General features: G+C 58.2%; 2 protein-coding genes across 10 annotated transcripts in view; one reads left to right on the forward strand and one right to left on the reverse strand.

Moving 5' to 3' along the window:
- LOC308485315 (ribosome biogenesis protein WDR12 homolog) lies at positions 1–4,540 on the forward strand. Of its 7 annotated transcripts, none has more exons than XM_081021030.1 (9): positions 7–569; positions 964–1,207; positions 1,470–1,650; positions 1,756–1,862; positions 1,968–2,114; positions 2,266–2,346; positions 3,623–3,734; positions 4,110–4,299; positions 4,331–4,540. In XM_081021030.1, exons 2-9 carry the CDS (start codon positions 980–982, stop codon positions 4,446–4,448), a joined length of 1,164 nt encoding a protein of 387 aa, XP_080877156.1. In that variant the 5' UTR covers positions 7–569; positions 964–979; the 3' UTR covers positions 4,449–4,540. The 7 variants fall into 7 exon arrangements, 5 of the variants coding, with proteins under 5 accessions (XP_080877160.1, XP_080877159.1, XP_080877156.1 ...); XR_013990472.1 differs by having other exon boundaries at positions 11–569; positions 3,623–3,835; XM_081021034.1 differs by lacking the exon at positions 1,968–2,114 and having other exon boundaries at positions 1–569.
- A 1,066-nt stretch (positions 4,541–5,606) lies between these two features.
- The window catches only part of LOC308485196 (maestro heat-like repeat family member 5), a 38,889-nt gene continuing 31,918 nt past the window's right edge, over positions 5,607–12,577 (reverse strand). For 2 of the 3 annotated variants that reach the window (XM_081020657.1, XM_081020656.1), the window contains exons 27-34: positions 12,268–12,390; positions 10,580–10,682; positions 9,957–10,031; positions 8,998–9,091; positions 8,622–8,674; positions 8,108–8,257; positions 7,754–7,913; positions 5,607–6,663 (exon numbers count right to left, since the gene is read on the reverse strand). In XM_081020657.1, coding sequence (XP_080876783.1) covers positions 7,756–7,913; positions 8,108–8,257; positions 8,622–8,674; positions 8,998–9,091; positions 9,957–10,031; positions 10,580–10,682; positions 12,268–12,390 — 756 coding nt within the window. In that variant the 3' untranslated portion in view covers positions 5,607–6,663; positions 7,754–7,755. The remainder of the gene's footprint in view (positions 6,664–7,753; positions 7,914–8,107; positions 8,258–8,621; positions 8,675–8,997; positions 9,092–9,956; positions 10,032–10,579; positions 10,683–12,267; positions 12,391–12,577) is intronic. The other variant, XM_081020658.1, reaches the window with a different exon arrangement.

Here is a 12,577-nt window from a genome sequence, read left to right on the forward strand (position 1 = left end):
CCACGACTGCGGCGCCGCCTTTGCTTCCGAATCTTCGCCCTTCGCGGCCTTTTTGCCGCGGTCCCGCTTCTCTTCCTGCTGGTGCAGCCGGGACTCGCCTCCCGCCCCTCGACCTCCCTTTCTCTGGGAGCGAGGAAAACAACAAGGCAGTTTAACCCGGAAGTCAGACGGAGGCGTCTCCTCTTCCGGTTTCTATCTCTGTGGGCCACGGCGCGTCCGCTTCTTTTTCCGGGGCGTGTCTCGGGATCCGGATGCTGAGGCGGGAGCGCCGCGGCGGTGCGTTCCCTCCTCCTCTCTGTGGCAGGAAGGAGGCCCGGGAGGCGCCCGGCGCGAATAACGAAGAGCGACGGCGTCCCGGGGGCAAGGCGCCTTCTCTCTTGACGAGAAACTCCCAGCCAATCGCCTTTCGAAGAGGCGGCGCTGCTCCGCAAGGTCGAATCAGCGGCTGCGGCGCTTTCCTCGCCACCAGCCAATGAGAGGAAATGGAACGCCTCCTGGGGGCGTGGCGGTGGGCGGGGGCGCGTCCGTTGCCAAGGCGACCGCTTGAAGGAGGCGCTCGAGGCGGGCAGGTGAGCCGAAAGGCGGTGATGGTCCCGTGACGTCATCCTCCCTCGCTCTCCCCCTCCCCAAGCGAGCGGCTCGCCTGCGGAACTCGCGGCCTCGGGACGCGGCGCCGAAGGCGGGCCAAGCCGCAGAGGGAGCCTCCACGCCCAGCGGCAGCCTGTCTGCGCGGAAGGGGGAGTGAAGCGCAGCAGGCGGGACTCGGCTCTCCGTCCCGTCTGATCCTGCGAGAGCCTGGCTGGGGAGCGGACCGGACCCCTTGGAAGGGGCTGGGGGAGCGCGTGACCCCCCATGGCTCCCCCCGCCAGGCCCCTTGGCCCCTGCGGCCGTGGGGTAGGGGGTGTTTCCCGCTGCCCCCTGCCTCTGACCTCGAGCGCCCTCTTCCGCTCCCTCTCCCCCCAGGGATCTCCCGGGGCTCATGGCCCACCGGCGCCTGGCGGAGGCGCTGCGGGTCTCGCGGGACTTGGTGGTGAGCGGGTGCGGCAAGGACGGGGTGTGGCCGGCCGAAGGGGACTCCTGCTGCCCCAGCAGCCTGGCCTGCCTGCGGCAAGTGCCCCTTGGCAAGGATGCACATGGAATCTACAGCCTCTGCTTTGCCCCGGGTGGGGGGCAGCTGGCAGCCGGCTTTGGCAACGGCTCTGTGCAGGTGAGCGGGGACAGGGGGCAGCTCCCAAGTGGGTCCTGCAGACCTTGGCCAAAGGGCTTGCAGGGTGGAAGATGCGGAAGGGGTTGGACTGAGGGGCCCTTGCTGGCGGATTGAGGGTGAGGGGACCTCTGGGTGCCCCAAGGGGGCAATTGAGCCGCCCTGGGCTCCCCGCCTTAGCCCAGTGGGTGGAGAGACAGCCGAAACTCCTGCCCCCCTCTCTGCATGGGGCCCCATCTATCCTGCCCTCCTCTCCTTCCCCCAGCTGGTGGATGCCTCCAGGGGCATGCCCGGCCCCTCCTTGTTCCCGGGGCACCGCACACGGCAAGCGGTCACTGCTCTGAAGTTCCACCGGGCAAAGCCAGGCCTGTTGCTGGCTGCCGGGGCGGATGGCACCATCTCCATCTACGACCTGCTCTCACACTACCCTCTGGCTTCCTGGACAGGTATGGTGGGGTGGGGTGGGGAGGGAGTCCAGCCCTCAGGCACTGGGCCTAGGCTGGGGGACCCCTGCTGCTGCCCTGGACCTCCCCTCTCCTTCTGCTCCCCAGAGACGGAGAACGAGATCAACGCCATGGACTTCTGCCGGGACGGAAGCTCCTTTGCCACAGCAGGCAAAGATCGCCATATCCGACTCTATGACAGCCACACCAACCAGGTGAGCCTGCAGTGCTGGTGGGCTGAGATCTGGAGATCTGCACCCTCTGGGTCCGTGGGATGCTCTTCGTCCGCCTGCCTCTAACGCTTCTCTCCCACTCTGCAGCTCTTTCACATTATGCATGCCCCAGATTTCATGGCCGGGGATGAGTTCACACCCCTCAGCGGACACTCGCGGCGGATCTTTGCCTTGCGCTTCCACCCCACAGAGCTGCATCTCTTTCTGACGGGTGGCTGGGATAATTCTGTCAAGGTCAGTCCTCGGGAAGGCAATCTGTGTGCATGGGCACTTCCTGACCTTCTCTTGCTGCTTTTCTGCACCTGTGGGGGGCAGTGGGGACCAGCCTCTGCCTCCTGCATACAGGGGGATACACAGTTCACCCTTTTGCTCTTCCCTGTGCCAGGTGTGGGACAAGCGGGTGTCCAAAGGTGCAAGGAGTGTGATCAACGGGCCTCACATCTGTGGCCCCGGGATTGATGTGAAGGTGAGGAGCTGGAAGGAGGGGAGCTGGGTTTCCCCCTCTGCGGCACAGCGGTTCAGAAGAGCCTCACTGGCTCATCACTTTTATCTAGTGGGGTTCTTATGGTCTAGATTTTTATTTATTTATTTATTGGACTTTTTGTCCAGGTTTCTCTCTCAAAAAAGCCCCGGGTGGCAGAACAGAAAAACTACAACAGAAAAACTTTAAAATATATTTAAACAATCACACACTTTCACTGCTAAATAATATCAAGGTTGCCAGAAATGATGGAATTCAGGCATCAAGCGTCTGGGTGAACTGAGATGCTTTAACATCCTGCCTAAATGTCCATAAGGAGGAAAACAGGTGCACCTCCCCAAGGATGGGGGCATTTCACAAGCAGGAAGCCGCTCTGGAGATGGACGTATGGAGGGTCGGCACCAGTCGGGTACCCCCCCCGCCCCCCGCCTGCAGTCCCACCATCAGGACCTCCTCCTGCCAAGTGCAAGGTCTGAGGTGGTCCCTCTTGGAAGGGGGCATCCCTGAGGTCCTTCGACCCCAAGCCACTTAGGTTTTTGCATGGTAGTTCTTGGTGCTTTTAGGATTGGTGACCAAGGGCTCCATTCGTTGAGCTGGTGGCCCCCTTCTGCACTCCGTGCAGCTTCCACACACCTTCAAGGGTGGCCCCACATGGAGCATATTGCAGTAGTCCAAGCGGGAGTTCCCTGCAACTATTGCAGTTGAGGAAAAGCTGTGGCTGGCGGAGTCTTAGCCAGGTGCAAGCACTCCCATGATTAACTTTATTAACATGTATTTATATAGCACCATCAATGCACATGGCTTTGCACATTTAAAACAAGAAATTGAACCCTCCCGAGTGCAATCTAAGAACTGCAGTCTAAGAATTGCGAGAAGGGCTGCTCAGCGACTGATCTCCTCATGTTGCTATCTCTGGCGGAGGAGGGTTTCCTGCTTCTGGGTTTCCCTGTGGGGCATTTGGCTGGCCGCTGCCAGAAGAGGAACTAGCGGGCTCACTGGCCTGACGGACCATGCTCTGCTTCTGCTCTTAGTCCCACCGAGAGGGAGGAGGAATGGCAGGGACGGGGGAGGGGGCAGCCTGTGCCGTTGGCCACTGTGAGAAAGGGGTGCTGGGCTTGCTGGGCCCCTTTTGGCCTGATCCGACAAGGCTAATGCCTTGGGCTAATGCCTTGGGGGTGTGCCTGCACATGCTTTTGAGCCAGGAAGCCCGGGAGGGAGACTCAGCGGAGTTGACTTGTGCCCTTCTCTCTTCCTCACGTAGGGAGACCAGGTCCTGACTGGCTCATGGGTACCCCGCAATGCCCTCCAGCTCTGGGACCTGCGCCTGTCTCGCCTGTGGCAAACCCTGCCCTTCCCCTGCAGCCCCACGCAGGGCGAGTTCCTCTACTCGGCCCAGTTTTGCATGGGGGGCGTGGTGCTGGCTGGCGGCAGCGGGACCAGTGGGGCAAGCGCCATCCACACGGGCACTGGCCAGGTAAGAGGACCAGCAGCTCAGGATCCTGCGCCTGCTGAGTCACGTTGCCTCCTCTGCTGGCAGCCCCACTCCCAGGGCTGAAAATGGAGATGGGGGGTGAGGGGTGGGGTCCACCTGCATCCTTCCCCACACAAGGCACATGCCCTGAACCGTCGTTTCTCTCCTGGGCTGCTTCTGCCCCTGCTGGAGCGCCCCCTGTTGGAGGGGGCTGCCTGCCTCCCTCCTGCCAGGCTCCTTGCTGACCCCCCTCTTCTTCTCTCCCTCTTCCTGGCAGGTGGTCGGGGAGATTCTGCTGCCCAACAAGCCCGTCCATGTGGTGGCCTCTGCCCCCGGAAGCCAGGCTGTGGCTGTGGCTGGGGCAGGGGGCAACCTTCACTTGGCAGAGCTGCACTGAGCCCTGGAAGGAGGAGGCAGAGCATCCTGCAGATGCCCAGCCCTGGAGTTCAGGGGCAGGGAAGCCGTCAGTCCCATGCTGCCACGGCCAGGGTGGCAGAGCCAAGCTGCTGCCTCTTGCCACAGGGGTAATGTGGGTGGGTGCCACCCCCTTTCCCCTCCTTGCCCTGCCAGGCCCCCTGCCCTCCCTACCTCAGTTTCCCTTGTTTGTTCTGCCTGAGGAGGGGGCTCCGCCTGGACCAGGGGATGCCTGGAGCAGAGGCTCTTCCCTCCTTCGGATCTGTGCAATAAAAGCTTCTTGCATCTGGAGAAGCGGCTGGCAGGATTTGTTTCATGGGTGGGTCAAGTGGGTGGGACACTTGCCTCAGCCAGCAGGGAGGGGTTGGCTAGCTGCAGGTTGGCTCAGCTTTTTGAGGACCCTGAAGCGCACGTGGGGAAGTATGTACGGCAGAATCCTGGCAAGACTTGAAACCCCCCTGCTCAAACCACCACCAGTTCATTTCTCGTAGAGCCAGCTGCTTTGACCAGCGCCTGGAAGCGGCTACTGCCTCTGCACTTCTGACTTCACAAGGCCTTGTTTTGTGGCGGATGAAAAAACTCCTGAGTCTGCCATCTTTCTGTCCCTGGCTCTGCAGTGGCCCAGCAGCCCTTCTGACGGGGCTCCGTGAGCCCCCCTAGCCCAGGGAAGACAGCCACATGGTGCTGCCTCTCAGGTCAGAGGCATCTGGGGGGCCTGTGCAGGCAGGGGCGGCTCCATCAGGCAGTGGGGTGATGGGCGAAAAGCGCCTGCCGGCATCTAGTTAGTGGCAAAACTGCCTTTCTGCTTGCTAAGTCTCTTTGGAGTCGGGGGGGGCATGGGTCCCTCTCCCACCAACCACAAAGCTCCCTGGATATGTCCTCCTGGCACCACCTTTTGGGCGGTGCCCCCCCCAACCCAGAAGGCAAACACCTATGCAAAGGGATTTGGATGGGTGTTCATTTCCTGGGCTTTTTTTGGGGGGGGGGGTGTCCCCAGTTGGGCATTCCAGCAAAGAGGGAATGCACCTTTTCCTGCTTCCAAAAGGGGGAGGCAGTGGCAGCTCCCCTAGCCCAGCTGGTTTGGACGCTTCCCCGTTGTTGGAGCCATTGAAACATTATGGGGTGGTGGCTCTGCTGTCAGGAGCAGGGTCTGGGACTCCAAGGCAGGAGGTGAGCTGCTGGGGAGGGTCTTTGAGTTCCAGCTAGGAAGGAGGGGGGCTGAGGAGGGGGTCCCTTGGCGCTGCTGTGGCCAGGCTTTCCGGGTGCCCCTCAGGCAGGGTCTCCCGCAAATGGTTCTGGGGAAGCAGTCCTGGCCAGGCTCACCTGCCCTGTGGTGGAGAATGGCCGCTGCCCAGCCAGATTCGTGCATATTGATTTATTTTTAACATTTAGATCTTGCCTCACAGTCCCAGGGAACCCTCAACGCAACTCACAGAGCAACTTCAAACTCGGGTCCTGCCAGGCCACCAAACTGTTCCTTGCCCTGTGTGCCAGTCAGACGCCGTCCAGTATGGGGGGGGGGGCTTCAGGGCAGGCCACTCTTGTGGGTGGGGGCTGGCATTGGCACTGTGAGTTCTACACAGCAGCTGGGTCCCCCAAAGCCTCTTCCCTCTCCTACTGCTCTTAGATCCGGCGCTGCAGCTGGGCCTGGCAGCCTTCAGGTGCCAAAGGCTGCCCACTTCTGGACTACTGCTGAAGTCTAGGCCAGTGCTTTGGCTGGGCCTGCCCTCCTCAGTCCTTGCCCACAATCCTTCACGCCTGCAATGTCCATGTGGAGTCGTCTCTTAAGAATTCCCTGCCAGATTTGTTTTCAGAGGCTCGTTCCTTTTGCGATTCGGGGAGGGTCTCTGGGAAGCAGTGCAGGGAGAGGGATGCCCGCATCCTGCCCACTGCACCCAGGAGGCTCCCCCCCCCAAGCTGTGAATGCAGCAGCCCTCTGTGGTGGTGCTTTCGTGCGGGAGGTTGCTGGTGCCACTGGGAAGGAGACCTGCGTTCCAGAGGAGTAGGAGGCAGCTCTGCCCCAGCAGCTTGATCCATGAGGGCTCAGTGCAGAACTGGCAAAGCCCTTTCCCAAGCATGGAAGATGTAGGTCCATGGTAAGAAGTCCCACTTCTGTGCCCTTTGAGCCTTCTCTGACTGGCGTAAGGGAAGGGGCTCCTTTCAGAGCCTGGCCCGGCCGGTCACCCAGCTGGTACGTGAGGGTGCTGGGTGGGCGCCTACAGTCCAAGAGGGTCCATGAAGTCACAATAGACCAAGGGCAGTGGCAGGAGCCTGGCCTTGACTCCGGCGCATCATGGAGCAGCCCTGCTGTCACCTGCGGACGGCAGCAGCCAGGGCCCTTGGGGGGGTCCTTGGAGCACAAGGTGGGGGGCCCCCCTCTGCAGCAGGTGCCTCCAAGCACAGCATTTGCAAGCAGCCTGAAAAAGGCAGAGAGATGTCAGGACCTGGGCTGCGTACTACTACAACAACTTTATTATTTTTACCCTGCCACTCCCCCAGCCCCCATGGTGCTGAAAGAGGGCTCGTGTGTGCATGCACTGGGGCTGCATCAAGGGATGGGAGTTTCGGACCAAGTGCTTTGGCCATATGGTCGACACCCCGTCTTGGGACGCTGGGAAAAGCTTGTGCCTTTTTCTCCTGCCTGAGGCCCTTGACAGTCATGCACTGGCTGGACACCCTCCATCAGTTGCAAACCTAAAGGTTAAACATGGGCTCCAGTCTGTTCAGAGGGGCTGAGGCTGAAGGGGGAAGCAGGTGGGCAATGAATATCAGGAGCTGCTTAAAATATCAGTCATTTTTGTTTCAGTCAGCTGCTGCAACTGGAAATATTCTGCATTCCCCATTTCTAAATAGAAGAGCCTTCTAATTTCTTTGGCTAGACTCCTTGGCAGAAGGAGAGAAGGTGGGCTGGCTCTGCTCAGATGCTGGTTTTAACCTTTAAAGCCCTATACGGCCTAGGACCCGCGTACCTATGGGACCGCCTCTCCTGGTATGTCCCATGGAGGACCTTACGGTCTTCAAACAAACCATCTTGGAGGTCCCGGGCCACAGGGAGGTTAGGCTGGCCTCAACCAGAGACAGGGCCTTTTCGGCCGTGGCCCCAATCTGGTGGAACGCTCTGTCACAAGAGACTAGGGCCCTGCAGGACTTGACATCTTTTCGTAGGGCTTGCAAGACAGAGCTGTTCCACCAGGCCTTTGGCAATCCTCACAGAACTCTAGCCCAATGGTTGCCATTAATCTGATTTGAATTGATTTTATAATGAAATGATTTTAGAATGTTGTATCATTTTTACTGTTGTTAGCCGCTCTGAGCCCGGCTTCGGCTGGGGAGGGTGGGATATAAATAAATTATTATTATTATTATTATTATTATTATTATTATTATTATTATTCTGCTATGACGTGGCATGGCTCCTTTGGGTGCTCTTTGCCCACAGGTGCGCCAGTGTCATCAGTACAGGGAAGGCCCAGCACACTTGGCCTAGAGACTGTCCTAAAGCGATACCTTTATGGTCGACCGTCCACCTGGCTCAGGTGGGCACCTGCATGCTGAGGGCTCTGCTTCCTCCCACCACTGGTGGTCCTTCTGGAAGGAGTGGAGATCCCAGCCGGGGCTTCAGCTGAATGCCTTCGGTCTCCTCGGCTGGACTCGGTGGGCTGCTTCCCTGTAATGGGGCAAAGTGGGCAGCATTGGCATGAAGAGCCCCCTTGACCAGCCTGTGTTCTGGGAGAAGGAGTAAGGAAGACTGGAACCCAAAGCAAGCAAGGGCCACATGAACACTGTCCTCTGGCCCTCCCAGCCCTGGAGGCTGAGGCATGGCTGAGCCAGCCCCCAACCCCCCCTCCCCGCCAGCAATACCTCGCTGGGTGATGCTGCGCTTGGCTCTCCTGGGACTTTCCAAGCCCAGAAATGCAGTCCCTTCCAGCAGTGGGGGGCGTGGCGTTGGCGATTCTGGTGGCAGCAACATTGGGCTGGGCGCTCTGCTGTCACACTCGCTGAGCAGTTTCCCTTTGGCGTGTGAGAGTGAGAGAGACCCAAGGGGTTAACCTCAGCCTGCCCACTTCTAGCCACACAGCAGCTCAGCTTTCCCCCAGCCAGGCAGCCACTCCCACATTGCCTCATTAGGGAGACACCCCCCCCCCCCAAGGTGATGGTGAGCAGAGCAGGACTTGGGTCTGGGCCCAATCCACCTACTCCGCAGAAGCCTCTTGCCCTCTTGAAAACCTGGTGGTCACTATCCTGCGAAGAAGCAACCAGGGCTGTTACAAAGGGAGGAGGGGTGAGTCTGGGTTCTTTCTAGGCCTGTGACTGTGCCAAGGAGGGATGGAATCCCGCAGAAGAGGCTGCTGAACCTGAGCTGGCTGTGTCTCACCTGCAGAGCTGCCCTTGGTCTCTGGAGTGCTCTTCTCTCCAGCACCTGACAGCCTGGAGGGGAGGAAGGGTAGATGGCACTTCAGTCTTTGCTTCTCCAGGCACCTTTCCCATCCTCTGGCTTCTTGCGGACGGCTGGTCCTGTGGCCCTGGTCAGCCTCGCTCCTCCCTGCCCCTCTCCTCCCTCCACTGGCCTTGTGTCCCTGGCCTTGCACCCATTCATCTGCCCCCCTTGCTCCCTTGCACAGGCACCCCCACTACACATCCTGCTCATCCCTTGGCACCACTAACGTCTCCACTTTCCCCCGAACACTCCCCATTCTGTTGGCCAAGGTGTCTTTGAGGGCACCCACCCACCCGCCTGCCTCACAGCTCACCTCCGCTTCACTGACAGCTTCTGCAAAACCACCCGGTACGTTTTTGCAAAGTGCACCATGATGGGATCTGGGCTGGACTCAAACTCCTGGAAAACTAGAGCAAAGCAGGTGTGCTGGTCACAAGGCGGTTCCAACAAGGCCTGGCTGCCACCAATCACGGTGATGTTGCTCACCCTGGCTAGGATTGCAGTCCTATAGAAACCCATGGAGAAGGTCAGCCTCACAAAGCCCTCGCTCTGGACACAGTCCTGGGAGCAGGAGCAGCACCAGCCACCGGAGAACTCCTTCCACAACCCTCACGGTGGCCTCTGGGTTGCACAGGGAGGCAGAGGCTGCTTGATCCTCCACTGCCTCCCTCCAGTGGAGCTTTCACAGCGGATCCATGGGGCTAGGCATTGAGGGGGCCCATCCTGACTCTCAGCTGCTACTGAGGTGGCCAGAGGGACTCGGGTTCTGTGGTTGCCCCGTCTGGCTCTTTGGGCAGGAGGCAGAGTCCTGGCCGTCTAACCCCAAACCAGCTACAGGGGCTTTCCTTCCCCCGGAGATGGAGACGGGGTGGGGGGCATCAGATGCTGCTGCCCTGCAGCCCCACCATCCTCTGGCCCAGAGGATGGGAGCTGTGAGCCCAACAACGTCTAAGGCATTTCTAAGTCGTTTGACTTTTAAAAGTCCCTCAATCACATGAAAAAATAAAAGATAAAGATAAAGATAATAAAGCAGAAACACAACGTCATACCAACCAGTGAAACATGACTATAAAAGCAGAGAGAAGCTGGACTGCAGGAACAACAGGGTCAAATCTGACGGGTCAGGGAGAGGCGGGACACACAAGAAAGAGGCCTCCGCAAGACCTCATGCCTGGTGGAGGGGGCGGGCATTGCCTCTGTAGCTCTGGGCCTGCACCCGAAGGTCTTCCTCCCCAAAGTGCGCAAAGCGGAAGGGCACCCCTCCCCCCTTACCTTTGTTCAGGTAGACAATGTCCTCTTGCTCAAGGTTTTTTGAAAGCTCAGAGCTGTAGTAGTTGAGAGTGTGACCTACACAAAGAGGAACACGAGGCAGTCTGGGGTGCTTCCCCAAGGACTGCTCAAGACTCTGCTGGTTTGCAAGCGGAGAGATCTACAAGCCCAAACCCGCACCCAAGTCTGAAGGCACCATTTCAAATGCAAAGACTTATTCATCCTTGTGCATCTCATTCACAGATTAAGGCAATAAACATTGGGAAAGGGGTCTCAGAAAGAGGGGAGGCCATGTCAGTGGAGGTGAGGCAATGTCAGGAGGCCTGAGGCTCCCGGTGGCCCTGATTCTGCTCTCCCCCCCCGGTGGGGGTGAAGGCAAGAGCCCACCCACTGCCTGTCTCCTGGGCTCCTTCTTACTGGCTGGGCTGTCACCCCCAGGGATGCATCACCACACATCCTGCAGGGAGTCCAGCACACTGCATTGTGCTCCCTTTCTTCAGCCACAAAATAATGTCAAATAGTGAAGGTTTATGGGGGCACTTGGGCATCCAGCTGCATTGGCAGAAGTGCTAACTCAGAGTAGGCCTATTTCCCTGTAGGGGAGAGGAGCATTGCTCTCTGCTCACCTGTGAATCGGGCGGCTGCATGACTTATTTCTACCTGGGGGTGATGGAGGTATCCCAAGGCCTGGGATATAAAAACGTGGATGTCATCGTGGTGGTTCCTCATCTGCAGAGACAGAAAAGGCTGGCATGGATTGCAGAGGCTGCTTTGATTCCTCCTCGATTTAGAGTCTGTTCCTACAGGCAGGTTAACCTGCCCTCTGATCCGCGGGCAAAGGGGGATATATACATTTAATAAAGAATGATTATTGACAAGCCTTTGCTGCTCCTTAAGCAAGCAGTGCAACCAAGGCGGAAACACAAGAAGGGCCTTTTCAGGACGCGGCCCCTTGGTGCTGCAGCCCCAGCAGCCAGGTGCACCTTTAGGGAGACTGGCCGGCCATTTGCAGGGACTCCCAAGCAAGCAGCTCTTTTCTCTCCCTGGTGAGAGGCAGGGCTGGGCCTACTGCATCACCCAAGGGAAGCCCTGGCCCCGCAGATGTTGCTGAACTACAACTCCCATCAGCCCCACCAAACATGGCCAACACCAGGGAGGATGGGAATTGTAGCTCAGCAGATCTCCAGGGCCAGCGGTCCCCCACACCAGTCCCAAAATCTGTGCCAGAGAAGCTCTGGTGTGGCTGTGTCCTTGAATTGGCCTCCTAATCTGGACTCAACCCCCCCCCCCCCTTGCTGGGGCCAGAGGCTCCCCGTTCCCAGTTGCCTGCCTGGTCCAAGTGTCCTGGGATGTTGATGATGAGAATTTATATACCACCCTATACCCGGAGGTCTCAGGGCAGTTCACATAAAAGATCAACATAAAAACCACAATATATATAATTAAAATAAAAACAACCCAATAACAACCCTCCAAAAACAACCACATTTTAAAAGGGCATAGGATGTCAATCAATTCAACCAAAGGCCTGGTTAAAAAGGAACACTTTTGCCTGGAGCCTAAAGGTGTATAATGAAGGCACCAGGCGAACTTTCCTGGGGAGAGCATTCCACAGACGGGGAGCCACTGCAGAGAAGGCCCTGTTCTCATAAATGAAGAGGGGCAGCTTGGAAATCAAACAGATAAATGATGGGCAGAGCCACATCTGACAGCAGGGGTGCCAACCTCAATAAAATATGGGTGGGGGGCAGGAAAATCCAGCCCTGCATAATCAACCACATGACATGGTGCACCCAAACCATTTGAATGGCAATGCCCATTAACTTTGGGAAGGCCCAGCCCCCTCAAATAGTTTCGGGGGGGGGGGGACAAAGACCCCTCAGCCCCTAGGAATTGGTTCCTATGCTCAACAGCACAGCTTGCCAAGCTCTTAATCTGGAAACCTCCTGTTTTCTTGGTGGGAGCACCTGTGGGAAGGGAAGGATCTTTTTTCTCTTCTGTGTTTGTCCTCTGCAAGAAAAAGAGCAGCTGCCCTCCAGCCCCAAAGCTGTGCATCTCCTTCGCTCACAGCAGCAGAAGACTGTGGCTCTGGAGGCCAATTCAAGGATGCGGCCGCACTGGGGGCAGCTTCAGAGACATCGACAGGGAGGAAATAAAAAAGGCTGGGAAGCTGAGAGGGGGCTGCTGAGCATGATGGGGGTCATTATGGAGGATGAGAAAAATGTGGTCAGATGGGGGCATGGAGACACATGAATGCCAATAATTTTGTATCTATCTCTGAAAAACCAAACCTCAGACTCGGTGCCCCACTGACCAGGTATTTCCACACATTCACCACGCAGTTCCGGGAGTCATCCCAGGCCAGGCTCCGGAACATCAGCTTCAGGTGGGCCCACCCGAGGAAGACCCCGCAGTGCAGGAGGGTCAATTTGCAGCTCTGCAAGCAGAGGGAAAACCCGGGGGGGTCACCCAGGGAGGAGGAGAGGCAGCTGCACTTGATCCAAAGAGATGCTTCAGAGGACGGCTCCCCCCACTTTGCCAGCAGCCGGTATCTCCTTCCCTCTCTGCTCCCCTCCCTGTTGGCTGCCCAGATTCAGGCTGCTTGGTCAGGAGAGCTGCTAGGA

Source organism: Podarcis pityusensis, assembly GCF_964106645.2.
Source record: "Podarcis pityusensis genome assembly, chromosome: 9".
Classification (NCBI taxonomy): domain Eukaryota; kingdom Metazoa; phylum Chordata; class Lepidosauria; order Squamata; family Lacertidae; genus Podarcis; species Podarcis pityusensis.

Excerpts from the sequence above, each read along its gene's own strand:
- LOC308485315 (XM_081021030.1), top strand. The coding sequence starts at position 980 with ATGGCCCACCGGCGCCTGGCGGAGGCGCTGCGGGTCTCGCGGGACTTG. Across the intron at positions 1,208-1,469 it reads TTGGCAACGGCTCTGTGCAG|CTGGTGGATGCCTCCAGGGG; the intron begins GTGAGCGGGGAC and ends TCCTTCCCCCAG. Across the intron at positions 1,863-1,967 it reads ATGACAGCCACACCAACCAG|CTCTTTCACATTATGCATGC; the intron begins GTGAGCCTGCAG and ends CCCACTCTGCAG.